This window comes from Stylophora pistillata, chromosome 5, assembly GCF_964205215.1.
Source record: "Stylophora pistillata chromosome 5, jaStyPist1.2, whole genome shotgun sequence".
Taxonomy (NCBI): Eukaryota; Metazoa; Cnidaria; class Anthozoa; order Scleractinia; family Pocilloporidae; genus Stylophora; species Stylophora pistillata.
In genome coordinates, this window is record NC_142523.1 from 23,899,792 (window position 1) to 23,914,125 (window position 14,334).

The window sequence follows — 14,334 nt, forward strand, 5'->3', positions numbered from 1 at the left end:
AACAACTTGAAATCGACAAAATTTGCGTGGCGTGTGCACGAAAACCCTTTTAAATTTAGATTTGCAAAATTATTTAAGTTTCCATTCGGACCCCGGTTCACATACTTTATACTGAAGTGGAAGTGTGGCGTCTTAAGAAACCATAAACATATCCAGCCATTCGCGAAATTCTAACTAAATATATAAATTAATTTGTTTCAATTAATCGACGTCTTGCTCCCGCTGCCGACTTCTAAAGATCCCTAATACTGATTGACTGTCTGTAAACGTCTGAAGTAGAAATTCAGAGTGCCTCAGTACATTTCAAACACATGGAGCTAAACTGTACTTTAAGAGTTTAATATTCCCTAATAAGGTTAAAAGAACATTTGCCGGTGGAAATTCTGTGAAAATTGGTGACTGCCGGGCATTTAGCCTATTTGAGACCATGCCCAGCTGCTGGGAATTTGTTGACAGCGAAAAAAAAAAGAAGAAGAAAAGGTACAGGTTTTTTTCACCTTCGTCCATTAACAGGAAAAGAGTAGCAGAGAACGATACAAAAATATACTAATTGCATAACATGACTTTCATATTGTTGCCGTCGCAGTTGTAGTTACGTGAGGTCGCTATTTAGCCAACGACGACAAGCCTCAATTTATTGCATAAAGTCTTTTCACAGACGTAAGAGTGGCAAAGGGTTTATTGGTGACGCACGATTAGGGCCAAAGAGTTACTATGACGCGTGAATTTTACAAAAAGGCGAGCGTGATTCGAGAATCTATGAACCAGCCGGAGGCGTGATTGCTTCCGGAAATATACATGACCCGTTAAGTTCTCTATCATTTCGTGAATAGCTAAAATAGGATAAAACTGACTCACATTAAAATTCAGTAATCTTTTTGCTTGCCAGGCGTTCGCACAATCGATTTCTCTTAGGCATGAGTCTCTATCAGAATTTATTGGCCCAGTTTTAAGAAATTATTTCATTTCTGTATCCCGTTAAGCCAGATGTGTAAGCCGAGTGTAGAGGCCTGAAAAGGCCACAAACCCATCAATCTCATATCATAGTTCAGGAACGTGCTTTTCAATTAATGCTGTACGGTCCAGTTGATAAAAAGTGAAACTTAATTTTACAAACCCTAGGAAGTAGGTTAGCTGGGTTAAGATACTCCTTTTTTTAACTCACGACTAATGACTCTGTTTGACACTGAAATCAGTACCGGAACAGTCAACTGCAGTTTATAATTTGAATATATCAACAAAGTTGAAATAGTAAATTGGCCTCCGTTACGATTATAAAAGCTGACGTTTCGAGCGTTAGCCCTTCGTCGGAGCGAATAGGGGAATTGTGGGTTGTGTGTGCTTTTAAAGGCAGAAAACCAATCACGTAGCTCCTTTTTTCTGCCTTTAAAAGCACACACAACCCACAATTCCCCTACTCGCTCCGACGAAGGGCTAACGCTCAAAACGTCGGCTTTTATAATCGTAACGGTGGCTAATTTACCATTTCAACTTTGTTGATATATTCAAATTATTTCGTTACCCCCACCGACACAGCCCCAAACAGTTTCTTTAGAAACTATCAGCCTTTATTCAACTGCGGTTTATGTTAGATCGAGCAGACAAATGCTCTGGTTTTTAAACGACAGGTTAAATGCAGGTTGGATATAGCGGCAGAGTGGGTAATATAATGATCGACAAAAACTTCCTTGTTTAACTTTCTAAAAATAACAATTAACTTTCGATAGATTCGACATCAACAAAAAGAAAAGGAATTGATTAATTAATTTTACGTAATAAAAGACCTCCTTGACCTTAATTTCTTCGTGATTGTTAACCAAGCCATTACGCAGCAAAAATGGGCCTGTTTAGTTGTCATGGTTCCGTATTTGTTACACTATAAGAACTTTTAATTTGTTTTCGTGTCCGTAGCTACAGGAACCGTTTGGCTTTTCCCTCTGCTTAATTTGTTTATAAGAAAAAAATTAAAAGCTTTTGGACACGATTTCTGTCCCAAATATGTAACTTCAATTTCACTGGCCCTGCAATCACGTGAAATTGTAGGAAGAAATGGCCCTCCGGCATTCTAAAGGATTCCGTGCTACGTGCCGATAAGGTTAGCCGATCGCACTAAAGGAAATTGGTTTCCCATCAGTTCACTTAATGATTAGTGTCGTGTTCGTGGCCAAAAGAAGTTTTATGTTTTATTTCTTCCCAAATTTGTAATTAAATGTCTAGATACAATCTGCTTTCTTAGCACTAAAATCTTGTTTGACTAAACATAGATACAAAAAAAAATTGAACTAATTGTTTACGAAATCACAACACTTTTTTTTTTTCCAGTTTATTAAACCATTGATGCGTACAAGCTGAAACTCTTCAACTTCATGTCCATGTTGATAGCCATGGGAAGTAATGAGCTTTTTTCCTTTATCCAATTTGCCCAAAGATTCTGGATTTGGGCAGGTTGAGAGGCAGCTTATTCTAGGATTTACATTGCTCCTGGCAAATAAGTGTTTTTACGGGAACGTGGTCACGAATACGCATACGTGGATTGTTACAAACTCGTACCTGTCTCTCTCGAATGAGTTAGTTTTCGGTTCAGTTCTAAAGATTCAATTTTTACGAGATACAAACGAACAAAGAGTCAATAAAACAATGCAGCACACGCTTTTAATAGAATGTTCTAAAGAAAAATTAGCAGGTTCTCTAGTCCTTTACTCTCTAGACAGCAGTTTCGGGTGCAGACTTTGGCCACAACCGCGGCAGTCGATTTCATCATCGAAAACTTCAATGGCTGCTTGGCGTGGATTATAAGATCGGACCTCATTCACTGTTCCTATTCCAGTCCACTTACTTATTGTGGTAGGATCGCTGAGGTTTTCCAGATCAGCTCTGCGGAGTAGTTTGCCGTCTTTAACCTGAAACATGGGATAGTTGTTTCGCTCTTTAGGGTCAACAAACGGGATGAAGTCGGTCACTTTACTTGAACTTGTCGCTTTCTGTGGATGTTGGAAGGCTTCGTAAACATGATTAACCGACGTCTGAACGGCAGTCACAGCAATTCTGTAATTTCCCTCGCTTTCTTCATCCAATAACATGCCATCGCCGTATGCAATCCACTTGTCTCCTCTCTTGTTTGTGACACGCAGGCCACATTTGTTGTCTTCGTCGTGCATGTATTTACTCAGCAAGGAGCCAAATATAGTTGGAGTTACTTTCTTTGCTAATTCACGTCTGGGAGTCCTGAAAATTAAGTTTCAATTGATCATGTTGTAAACTGTACTACAAGGTGGTCTTCGAGCCCATGGCCACTCTCAAAATTTACAAACAATCCTTAGCTTTTTTTCCTTTTTTTAAATTTGGATTATTCACACTCACGCAATTATGTATAGGATAGGACGAGGAAAAATGCTTTTCCATTGGAAAAAAGCCTCTCCCGCGCGCCTCCTTTACTTTGATTCCACTTGCCTCTTGGGATATTTCAACGCGCTATTCAAAGCCTTTCCTACACTGACTTTACAATTTGACTCCTAATGCGCAAAATGAATCCGGTCAAGGGAGTAGACCTTGTTTGAAATTTCAGACATTGTCGTTCTTAATTATAAAAGCAATGAAAAGCAAGAGATTCGGTTAAATGTTCAACCCATTCCACTCCAAATTATAATATAGTGGTTCATGCGTGATCCTTGTTTTGCCAATTTTCAATCTGCTCATTCCTCGGAGGGATTATTAGTCACCAGGCCTCACCTCACTTGTAGGGAATGAAATCAGGTGTTTAATCTGTATAAGCTAGCTTTCCTACCTTAAATGGCCGCTTGAGAAGCTGTCTGTAAGGAAATGACAGGCAAACGCGTCGATAGAATAGGCTTCTTCCAGGACCTTTATCTTTTGGTCAAGGTATCCGGCTCTGGCTGCTTCTCTTGCCTTTTCCAGAGCTAATTCATGTCCGGCTAAATAAGCATCCTTCGCGTACGGTAGAAAATGGTCGTGATTGTTTTGAGCCAGCTTCATGATGCGGCCGAATATGAGCGGAACTCCAAACGCCCAATAACCACCAGTCGCCTTGTCCCATTTCTCCACTAGTGTGTGTCCGAGTTCTTCGTAGACCTCGCTAGGGATGGCTACTTTTCCTTCTTTGCTCTCTAGTGCAGCTTCAACCTCACTCCTTTCTTTAGTCATGATTTTCAATATCTGATCAAGTTCCTTTTTAATATGCTTGTAATCACCATTCGCCAACGTAGAATATGCTGCAGTAAAGCGGTCACGACGGCCGGCCGGGATCTTTGCAGGATCTTCACTTGGATCAATGATGGGATGTTCGGGTACGCCATAGAAATCGCCCGCTAGGGCAATAATTTGGCCAAAACAGAGCTGCAACCCGTTCGGTAGCCTGAGTGGTCTATCGGCGCCCAAAACCTCCTGTCCTCCTCTTCCAGAGCCCGGAAATTGAAGCTTGACCTGGTTTCCTATATTTTCATGTTCTGCTGCTTCGAATTCCTCTCCTCCAGGTTCACTGCTTGCAAGCGAACCAGGTGTTCGTTTGATAATGTTTATCAACTGGCCAAACATGCTTTCTCCCTCCAATACTTCGTTTGATTCCATTCTTTTCTGAATTTTGAGGGCTGCTGATACGAAACAACGGTTTGCTCCAAATTTACGCGAGGCTCACTCTTGAGTATTTTCTCAATGCGGAAAATGCAGCGTAGTGGCTACATGAACTCACGCGATCGAGCTAATTGATCCAGATAAGCTGGTTTTCAACTTCCTGCAGCTGGGTGCGGTCGGCTAAATGTCGTTCCAAACATAACACAGCTTTCAGTGTTTATGATGCATATTGTTTCACAAAGTATCAAATTTATTGGCAAGCAACAAAAGCCACTCTTTACCGATCTTGTAAATAACTCTTTAAGATGGCCTTAAGATTGTTTAAATAACTTTGATCTACATGACACGGTCGAGGCACAGCTCGCACAAGTTGTAAGCAATTGATCAAGTGTGACTGTGTTAACCTTCACAGGTTCTTCAGCGAAGGATATTTTTCGACCAAAACTTTTGCCATTTTACAAGTAATGTGTGTAACTGCGTAGTTAACAACCACTTGATGTGGTTATGGGGACAATAAAATGAACTTTCTTAGGTACAGAGTGAAACAAATTCCTTACCAGTAGTGCGCTTCATCAATTGCGGGCTACGTCAGTGTCAGCAGGACAAGTGGTTCTAACAAAGAGATCAGTTCCGCATCCAAACCTTTGTACGTAATTAACGCTGCTAGTGTTACGAGTCTTTCGTGGATTTTGTTTACTTTGTGCGCGGCGGTGAAATGGCCTCAAATAAAATAGTAAGTTTTGACACTGAGGGAGAATTTGAGGAAAGAAACGAAGAGATATCAGGATTAAAGAGTGGGGAAGGCGAGGAGGCTGGCAGAGGTTTAATAAGGAATAATACAGCTTGGAAGTCATGTGATAAGAAGAAGTACCACCAACGCTATATTCCACTGAAGGATGCCCTGGGCTTCAGAGAACTATCAACGAAAGACAAAGAATCTTTTGCCAGTGAGAAAGGACTTACTGAAGAGGATAAAGTTTTTCTTAGTTCAGAGGAGGCAGTAAAACTTCTACAAAACCTTTCAGATGCCGTTGTGTGCATCACTGTCGGCAAGCCGACCTCACTGAAGTCGGCTTACGGCACTGGATTCCTTGTCCGCGTAAACAACGAAAATGCTGTAATTACTAACTCCCACAGCATTCGAGAATCTGAGAGTGGCGACGGAATTGACTTTCGGCTAGTCGAAGAAAGCGATGTTAGGGTACATTTTTTTCACGACGGGAAGCGGTCTGCACAAATATCTCGAGATGTAACAAGGATCGAAAGTGCCTCACCACCGGACAAGAATAAAGACAAAAATGTTTTGCTGAAATCCATGAAAAGACAATTACGCGGAGACGAAGTCAAAGACACATCTGACATCAATAAATGTGATATTGCCTTGGGATTGCTCTCTTCATATTTCAACCGTAGAGACGCCTTCTTAGATTATGCGTTGTTGTATATGAAGCCACTGGAAAAAGACGAACAAACTAAGTTTGAAAACGTAAGGCCATTGGAAATGAAGGAATTTTCCATTTTGGAAAACTTTCGGAATGTCTCTTCTTTCGGATTTCCTGATCCGGGGAGCTCGAAGTATCCGCGTTCCCTTCGACTTTTCACCATCTCTCATCCGCATCAAGCAAGCAAACAAGTGTCATTTGGAGGAATGGAGTCAAATCTCACCCATGTATATTTTCTAAACATGGCCTACGGTCAAAATGACACAGGAATGTTGGGAGGTAAAGAGCCCTTTGCTGAACACTCCATTACCACTTGCAAAGGTTCTTCTGGTGCCCCAATCTTCTTATATATCTTTAATCATGACACTGGAGAAGTGATCTTAGATGAGGGAGTTTACTTTCTTCACTTTTATGGACAGGAAGTGGATGGAGACCTTCGCGGTAAAGCTGTTTCATTTTCTACTATTATCCCGAATCTTGATCGTCAAGCTACTCACAAGGAACTGGCCAAAGCTTTAGCTCAGGTCGGGGAAAACACTAATGACTCTTCATAAGTATGTTTGCAAGGCTCATATAAAAGCAGAGGTCATGTTTACACAAGGACTAAATGTTTTGAACATTACTGTGTAATATTCTTGAGGTCTCTCGTTTTACTCGTGATGGATGAGGTAAAAATAATGTGTATATTTTTGAGTTGATCTACACAAGTTACATATATTAACCCGAAACAAATCAGTATAGAGAGTTTAGTAGCATTTGTCGACCGCATGCTTGTTTCTATGTAAACAGTAGCATTGAACCCCATTTGGCTAATGTTGATGAATTCTTCAGCATTTTCCTGCGCTAATTGTCTAAGCGTTGTACCTGATCTACCATTCTCCCGTTCAAGCCCTGATGTTTTCGATCAGGCTTTATCATCGCAGCTGCTCAAGTGCGTCTACTTTAAATGAAATTAAAAAACAAACATGGAGAAGATTCTGTTAGCCATAAAATGTAAATAACCTTGGACAGTTAGATAGAAATACAAATTAAACAACTTCATGCCTTTTATTCCCGGAAAGTTAATAACCGCAGAGGGTGAAAAGCAACGACTTCGCCGGTCATTTTGTTTTTTAGTTACCGTTAACTTTACTTCAATATCTTTAACGCCACTTTAAAACAGAGCTACCAACCTCGAAGGCAGAACCAGTGACAACACTAAAAAAATTGAATGAAAGCAATGACGTCTTCGGGTGCAATTGTTGACAGAAACCCGATTTCCCTCAAATCCCCCGTAGTATTTACAAAAAAAAAAATACTGGGCTCAATTCGTCAACGTTACATGTAATCAAAATATTAACTGTTTATGTTCGATTGTGTGGGTCGCAAGTCTTTGTTTTACCAAAGCGGAACTTAACAAATCGACGGTGATTTGGCGTGGTCTGTACTCTTATCGACAACGATATTCGTCATCACAACGGTCAAAATGCTATGTAATTATGAGGCGCAGTCGATTGGGTCTGGAACAAATTGCGACCACCGTGATGACGAATGTCGTTGTCGATAACATTTCAGACCACGCTAAATCATTGTCGATTTGCTTTTTACTACAATATGGACGTAAAATAAAACGATTATATCAGGGCGTGACACGTCTCGTGACACATTGACGCGAGCAGCGGTAGCCTAGTCTGTACTCTTATCGACAACGGACAATTAGCCAATCAGCTTGCAACATTACTGCCAAAGGAGTCGGAATAAAAAATGTACACTCAATATTTCCACGTCTCAAAGTGGCGCTTAATTCGGATCAGTTCACTCGGACCATTGATTCGGGTCGGATCAACTCGGATTGATTCGGATCGAGTCCGGTTCAACTCGGATCGACTCGGATCAACTTTGATGAACTGAAATGTCGATATGAATAAAGTAAAATGAGTTCGTTACCTATTGGCAGGTCAAAATTGACTAAATTTAACTTTGTGCCTCCTTGCGATGTATAGCCAGTTTGTAGAGCTACCATTTAGTGTTTTTAGTGCCAGGTCCTCTTTAAATCGTACCCGGGTGGAGGTTTAACTTGGCATTTTCAGTTTAGACTTTCCTGGGTTAGGTTATAGTATTTTCATTAGCTGGTTTTTCCCTTTCTGAAATGTAGAAAGACCTAGCAATCTCTTCTCTTTTTTTTCTTTCTTTTTTTTTTTTTTCAAAGAGAAAGAAGAAGGTGGAGTAAAAAATGCAAAACACGAATTCCGAAAAAAAAAAAAACGCCAGCAATATACCCAGAAAAGCGAAGAGAAAGGGCGCTGGAATAAATGTTGTACTTTAGAGTCTGTATCAGATAAGTTGCTCACATTCTTTGAAATATTTTTAATGACTTGCCTTTTGAACTTATTTCCGACAACATTACCAACTTTTTTTTTTTTTTTGCCAATGGTGCCTGAAAGGTAAAATGAGTTCTACACCTCACACGCCGATGGGGAGATAACTGTTACATCGCCTCTTATTCCTACTTTGAAGTCCGACCATTCTTTCACGTTGCCTTTCCCACCGTGGCATGATTTGGACAGTTTGTTAATCTCACTTGACGAGACGACCCTGTTCCATATGTTGAGGTCTGTTAGTTCCCCAATGTAGTTTTGATTGGCGCTAAAGCCACTGCCGAATGCATCTTGCTCTTGTCCAATGATAAGGATTCCGTTAGTCTTAATGTTGTAACCAGTCTTAAATCCAGATCCACTGGCTTGCACGGCGCCATCTTTGTAGACTTTCCATGAACCAGCTTTGTTCTCCCATGTCGTGCATACGTGATGCCAGTTGCCATCATTTACAGCAACACCAGTGCGCCTGAGGAAATATAAAAAATATTTGTCTTCTTGATTACTGACTTAACTATGGCTACCTTTGCTTTTAAGCTTAATAAACTCCAGTTGAGACAATGGATTTACTGAACCTGTCCAATCTGAAAATCGTCGCCCAGTTTCATCGAGAAGAACAAACCAATATTCAACTCAGGCCTTTGCTTTTTAAAACTGGTCACTTAATTGCAATGCAATAAAAGAGATGCGCGGAAGAAAGGACTCTTGAACGCCAGTTCTTTTTCATATTTACCACCACAAAACGTATTCGTTATTCAAATAAATCACTGGGAACAAAAAGGACCTCTTTCTTGCATAACATCCCCCTTTTTTCGTTTTCACTTTCTTACGAACTCCATATACACACATACATACATACACACGCACACATACATACGCACGCACACACACACACAGGCACACACACAAACAGACAAACGGACAGATACAGAGACACACAGACAGACAGACAGATATACACACAGACAGACACACGGACAGACACACAGACAGACAGTCAAACAAATATACACACATACATACATACTACATACATACATACATACATACATACATACAACATACATGTTACTTTCATACCATAATAGTTCGTTTGTTTATATTTAGCCGTGATTCCTATCTTGTTCTCGATGATTATCTACTTCTTGCGCAACTGTACATACTTGCGTGACAGGTTTAGCGATCGGATTTCATTGTGTAAGGGACGTAGTTCTTTGAGAGGTTTATTGTTGCAACGCTACTTGTTCACTAAACGCTACTTTCCTTTTCACCGCCACATATCAGCTACCTATTACCGCTAGGAGCCAGACTAAAGTAAGCCATTTTATTTACTTGATATTTATAGTTAGCTTCATTATCTTAACTGGCATGATTATCTTAAGCGCTTGTGTAGTTTCGCGATTCTATGCCACGTGCGTCTAGATTAAGTACTCCATCCACAGGCGTTGGCTTATTTAGGTTCCTTTCTTTGCTTTCTAGTTCGAACCACAACAAATCCCACTGCAACAAGACCTTATCGCCACGCAAAGCTATACATCGAATCATCTATCCATCATTCTACAAGCCGCTGCCCTTTTACGCTATTTCAATTAAAGTTTACGATGTGCGTTACAATTGTCTGGTCTCCAAATTCGTCGCTTACGACTTTCGCTACACATGTGACCTTTCGGGGTTACAATACATACATACCTACTTACATACATACTGTGATTACATCGGATATACTCAACAAACGCTCGCCGTTGCGCCATTGACTTTATTCTCTATGTCCATGTAAAGCAAAAGGTCAACTTAAAATAGGATATTGAAAAGTGAAAAAAAATGAATTTACGTACTAACATTTGTGGCTCTAGTTCTCAAGAGGATATCCAAACACGTGCGTTCACTAACTCGACTAATTGTTAACAAATCACATTACATCTACTGTGATACGATATAGATTTTGACGTCACGGTAGCACATACATACATACATACATACATACATACATACATACATACATACATACATACATACAAAGATACATACATACATACATAGATCTATATGTAGGTATGATATGACTTCCCCATAAGGTTTTTTAAAGCTCCTATCATAGCTCCAACTGTAAATAGATGACAAAGCTTTTTTTTTGGATATCGGTACCAGATCGGAATAAGGCGTGTAATGATTATAGCGCATCTCTCTTTCAAGTTGTTTAAGTATTTACCAATCTCTTACCCAAGTCTTCGGTCCCTTGTCTGGAGACCGAGAAACGCGTCCAGAATGAGAAACAAAGATCATTTACGAGATGAAAATACTAGATATCATTGAACGATAGTCCTTACGTCACTTGCTCGTTGATGAATAGTTGAATTTCCTGCATCTTGTTGATAAGAAGTTCATTGTGGTTCCCGGATAAACTGTAACTCACGACCGTTCGATCGTTTCCAGTCTTATCGGTCGTACGTACTCGGAAGCAGATCGTGAAAACGTTTTCTATCTGTAGGCCGTGGTGGATGACGTAGTCAGTTGTTACACGTTTTGTGAAGTAAAGGTCATATGAACTGGTACTCAATCCTGTAGAGGCAAATAAAACACGAGTATCAATTAATTACCTGAAATCGCTCACGATTTTGAAGATCTTAAAAACTGAATTGACTATGTGTTTTTTGTCGAACAACCAAGCTCCGTTTTACGGATCCGGAATTTTCCTAACAAAATTTTAGAGTGTAGCCTTTAGTCTTTGACACAAGATCCAAATAACTGGAAACTGCACAACATAAGTGGGGAGGTGAGTATATTCTTCGTACAATTCCTCACTCACCCCTCCCCTCCGCCTTGTTCCCTTATAACCTTGCAGCTTTCCTTTTGGAATGAGGTCCTTTCCTGTTTCAGATTAGCCCCATTGCACTTGCGTTAAATATTAGGAAAGATGAAAGGAAACGTGTGCTACGTGACAGACAAGATTACGACGTTTCTCCAGCGTTCATCACCAACCAGGTGCTGTGCGTTTATTAAATGCGCTAAAAATTACGGAAAATGGCAGAGGCCGTGTGAACTGTCATTGCTTTGACGAATTTCTGCTTGCTAGAAAAATACTCAGGAAATCTCAACCGACCTCTGACCTGTTTATCAATGGTTATCGTGGTCCCCTTGCACGAAATTCCGCTATAAGGACATAATTACAAAAATATGTCCATTGTAGCTTAGAACATAATCGCAAACAAATGTCAACTTTAGCTTAGACTTGAAAACAACAAAACAGAAAGAAATAGTAAAGCCTTTGCCTTACACAATCATCAGCTGAGTGCTCACTTTGTCTTACTTTGTACTCAGTTCGCTTAGAACAGACGTTGCAGCAATCAGTTTGAAGTTATGCAGGCCTAAAGCTGCAGTTAAAAATGATCAGAAGAAAGCTGCAACTGAATAACAGAATGCCTGAACTGACTGTTCATAGAGGCTAAATTTGCAAAAGTGGACGTTTTGTCAAATGTTCACTTACCCGGCTGAATCTGACTGATGCGATTCTTTACTGTTTCTAGTTCTTCCTTCAAGCTGATTATTTCTTGTTGCAGTTTTTTGTTTTCTGAGCACAAATCGCACTGGCTGCCATCCACAGCCACGTTTACTACTGGACGGCAGTGGCAAACCGACGGAGACAAGTTGTTGGAACTGTTTGCGTCTCCAAACAAGACAAACGCAGTAACCAGAACCAGAAAGAAGAAACCTCTTGCCATGATCCTAATCAAGGAGTACACGATATGTGACTTCTTTCAAGCTCGAATGAGTTTAATACTTTCCGGTCAGAGATAGACATGTCAAATTGAGACTACTATACCAACAGCCAATCAAATTGTTATTTGTTATCTATATCCTGGTTTACGTACATGTGACAGGCAACTCATTCCGGCTGTCAAGCAGCGATTGTCACAAGCTAAGTTAAAAACATATGTCAATTATTCGTCTTGTAACCATTAGTAAGAAAAGATGCCTAATGCGCTTCTTTTCCACCAGAGGTACATTTTTTTCGAGAAAATTAAAAATAACAGACCTAATTTCATTGGAGAGGGGGCCAGAATATCAAAATCTGTTCTACCTTAGCTTGCATCATCATGTCAAACAAGATTTGTGGCAAAGCGGATACCAGCTACTTATGCAACAAGATGTTGGGTGATTAGACACGTGCAGGAATGAAAGAAGAACAAATGTGTAACGAGACCTTTCTGAGAAGATTTACCATCTCCGTGGTTCCCGCGCTTATCTCCGGCTAAGGTGTTTTATTTTGTGTTCTCGTTGGCTGCTTGTCTGGTTTTGCCTGTTTTGATGGGTTCTTGTGCACGTGATTAATGTCATTTGTGACATGGGCCTTGGTGTTTTAAATGCCGATCAGGGTTATCGTAAATCATCTTTGAACCACCCGGCTCTAAGGAGTGAAAATTGATCATCTTTCTAATTACATAAACCGCACACGCATGCGACTTTGGTTCTTGACCGTCGATGCCTGTCAGGGTGTAATTAAAGGGTTTTATTTCATCCGCGCTGAGATTTAAACTTTCTCATTCGCTGCGCTCACTCGTTGGTTTTTTCTTTTGATGCATTGCAACTCGTTAACAAAAATCGTTCGTGCATGCTTTCCAAGGAATAATTTCTATAAATACTTATTTCCTGGGAACGAATTTCTTAAAGAGAGTCATTATGAACTGGAATAAAATAGAGGGAAATGTTCAGCAAGCAATCGTGGACGATAATCCTACTCTTGTACGTTGGATCCGCAGTGATCTAATCGGCACACAGTGCTCCATCTTAAAACTTATCTAAGTTGTATTGATCTTGTCTCTATATTAATAAAATAGAAAACGAACCTTATCACCCATTCCTATAAGAAAAATACGTTTTTTCTTTGACTCGAAAATGAAAATACAAATCGGAGAAAAATAATGCTGTTCATTGGCTTTCTAATTCTCTCAGGGTGGGGGGTGGGGTAGGGAACGAGGTCTCTTCTTTCTTCTTCTTTGTTCTGGACTTCCTCTGTGAAAAAATCGATTTGTATCGATCGCCTTTCATAGCCTGCGAAGCAAGCCCTGGGGGAGAGGAGGGGGGATTGGAGCGAGCGGAATGTGCGGTGGGAGAGGGAGGGCTTGCCACAGACCCCCACTAACCAACGAAATTTCCGATCTCGTATGGACGAAAAATTCCCATTGGCTGAGAGCAACACGTTGTCAATCAACCCTCGAACTAAATAGTCTTCGTGGCGACTACCTTTTAGAAAATGGCGGACGACGGTGATTTCGAGAGGTTCTGCCCTCAAGAATCGATGTCGAAGTAGAATATTTGTGGCAGCCAACCACTTGTTAAAGCTCAGGGTCTTGATAAGAATGGCGTCTTCATTCTCAAACTTGCCCTTAACCACAACATTGCAAAGCCTATGAACGTTAGATCCAAATCATCAATGTTAAATTTGCATCCATCGCTGAAGCTGAGGGTTGTCCTTTCGTCGGCGAGTCAAACAACGCTTCCCTGCTAGATGTAAGTTTTGTATGAGCCGGGGAGCGGACACACAAGCTCTTTCTACCTGGACTTTTTCCTGTCGGTGTTGAGAACTTTCATTTCGACGAAACATCACGGGAATCCGGACATTGAGAAGCGGCCTTATTCAACAATTCATAAAACTGGCAAAAACTGTTAGCTTTTCTTGCACAAGGAAGGCATATAATTTGAGATATGTGCGACTTATTTTCGAAGTGAAAACCGACCGTTCGAAGGCGATCAACGAAGACACACTGAAATTCTTCCCTTTGACTTTGATAAAAAAATGTTTACAAAACTCTTGAAGCCACTTCCAAATTTAATTCTTAAATCTATTGCTCAAAACCGGCAAACAACGTCTTCTGGATTAACTTTTGGCTTTCTCCCTCTCTTAGAGTTTGATACCAGATTCTCCTTGTCGTCTGACATTTCTCACTCACGTG

General features: G+C 40.4%; 2 protein-coding genes across 2 annotated transcripts; both read right to left on the bottom strand.

The window, feature by feature from the left end:
- Positions 1-2,626: 2,626 nt before the first annotated feature.
- LOC111324618 (uncharacterized) lies at positions 2,627-4,719 on the bottom strand. The gene is made up of 2 exons (XM_088760987.1): positions 3,785-4,719; positions 2,627-3,225 (listed from the first exon to the last, which is right to left on the bottom strand). The coding sequence occupies exons 1-2, from the start codon at positions 4,582-4,584 to the stop codon at positions 2,697-2,699; spliced, it is 1,329 nt and encodes a 442-aa protein (XP_088617113.1). The 5' UTR covers positions 4,585-4,719; the 3' UTR covers positions 2,627-2,696.
- A 3,641-nt stretch (positions 4,720-8,360) lies between these two features.
- LOC111324606 (neuronal pentraxin-1) lies at positions 8,361-12,149 on the bottom strand. Its single transcript, XM_022928213.2, has 3 exons — positions 11,868-12,149; positions 10,711-10,942; positions 8,361-8,852 (listed from the first exon to the last, which is right to left on the bottom strand). Exons 1-3 carry the CDS (start codon positions 12,100-12,102, stop codon positions 8,465-8,467), a joined length of 855 nt encoding a protein of 284 aa, XP_022783948.2. The 5' UTR covers positions 12,103-12,149; the 3' UTR covers positions 8,361-8,464.
- Between the last annotated feature and the right edge of the window lie 2,185 nt (positions 12,150-14,334).

Bases quoted from the DNA above. Each gene is read 5' to 3' on its own strand.
- LOC111324618 (XM_088760987.1), bottom strand. From the start codon at position 4,584: ATGGAATCAAACGAAGTATTGGAGGGAGAAAGCATGTTTGGCCAGTTG. The intron at 3,226-3,784 runs GTAGGAAAGCTA...CTTAATTTTCAG, and splicing joins TTCTCAAGCGGCCATTTAAG to GACTCCCAGACGTGAATTAG.
- LOC111324606 (XM_022928213.2), bottom strand. From the start codon at position 12,102: ATGGCAAGAGGTTTCTTCTTTCTGGTTCTGGTTACTGCGTTTGTCTTG. The intron at 10,943-11,867 runs GTAAGTGAACAT...TTGCCTCTACAG, and splicing joins CATCAGTCAGATTCAGCCGG to GATTGAGTACCAGTTCATAT. The intron at 8,853-10,710 runs GTAAGGACTATC...ATATTTCCTCAG, and splicing joins TTCATCAACGAGCAAGTGAC to GCGCACTGGTGTTGCTGTAA.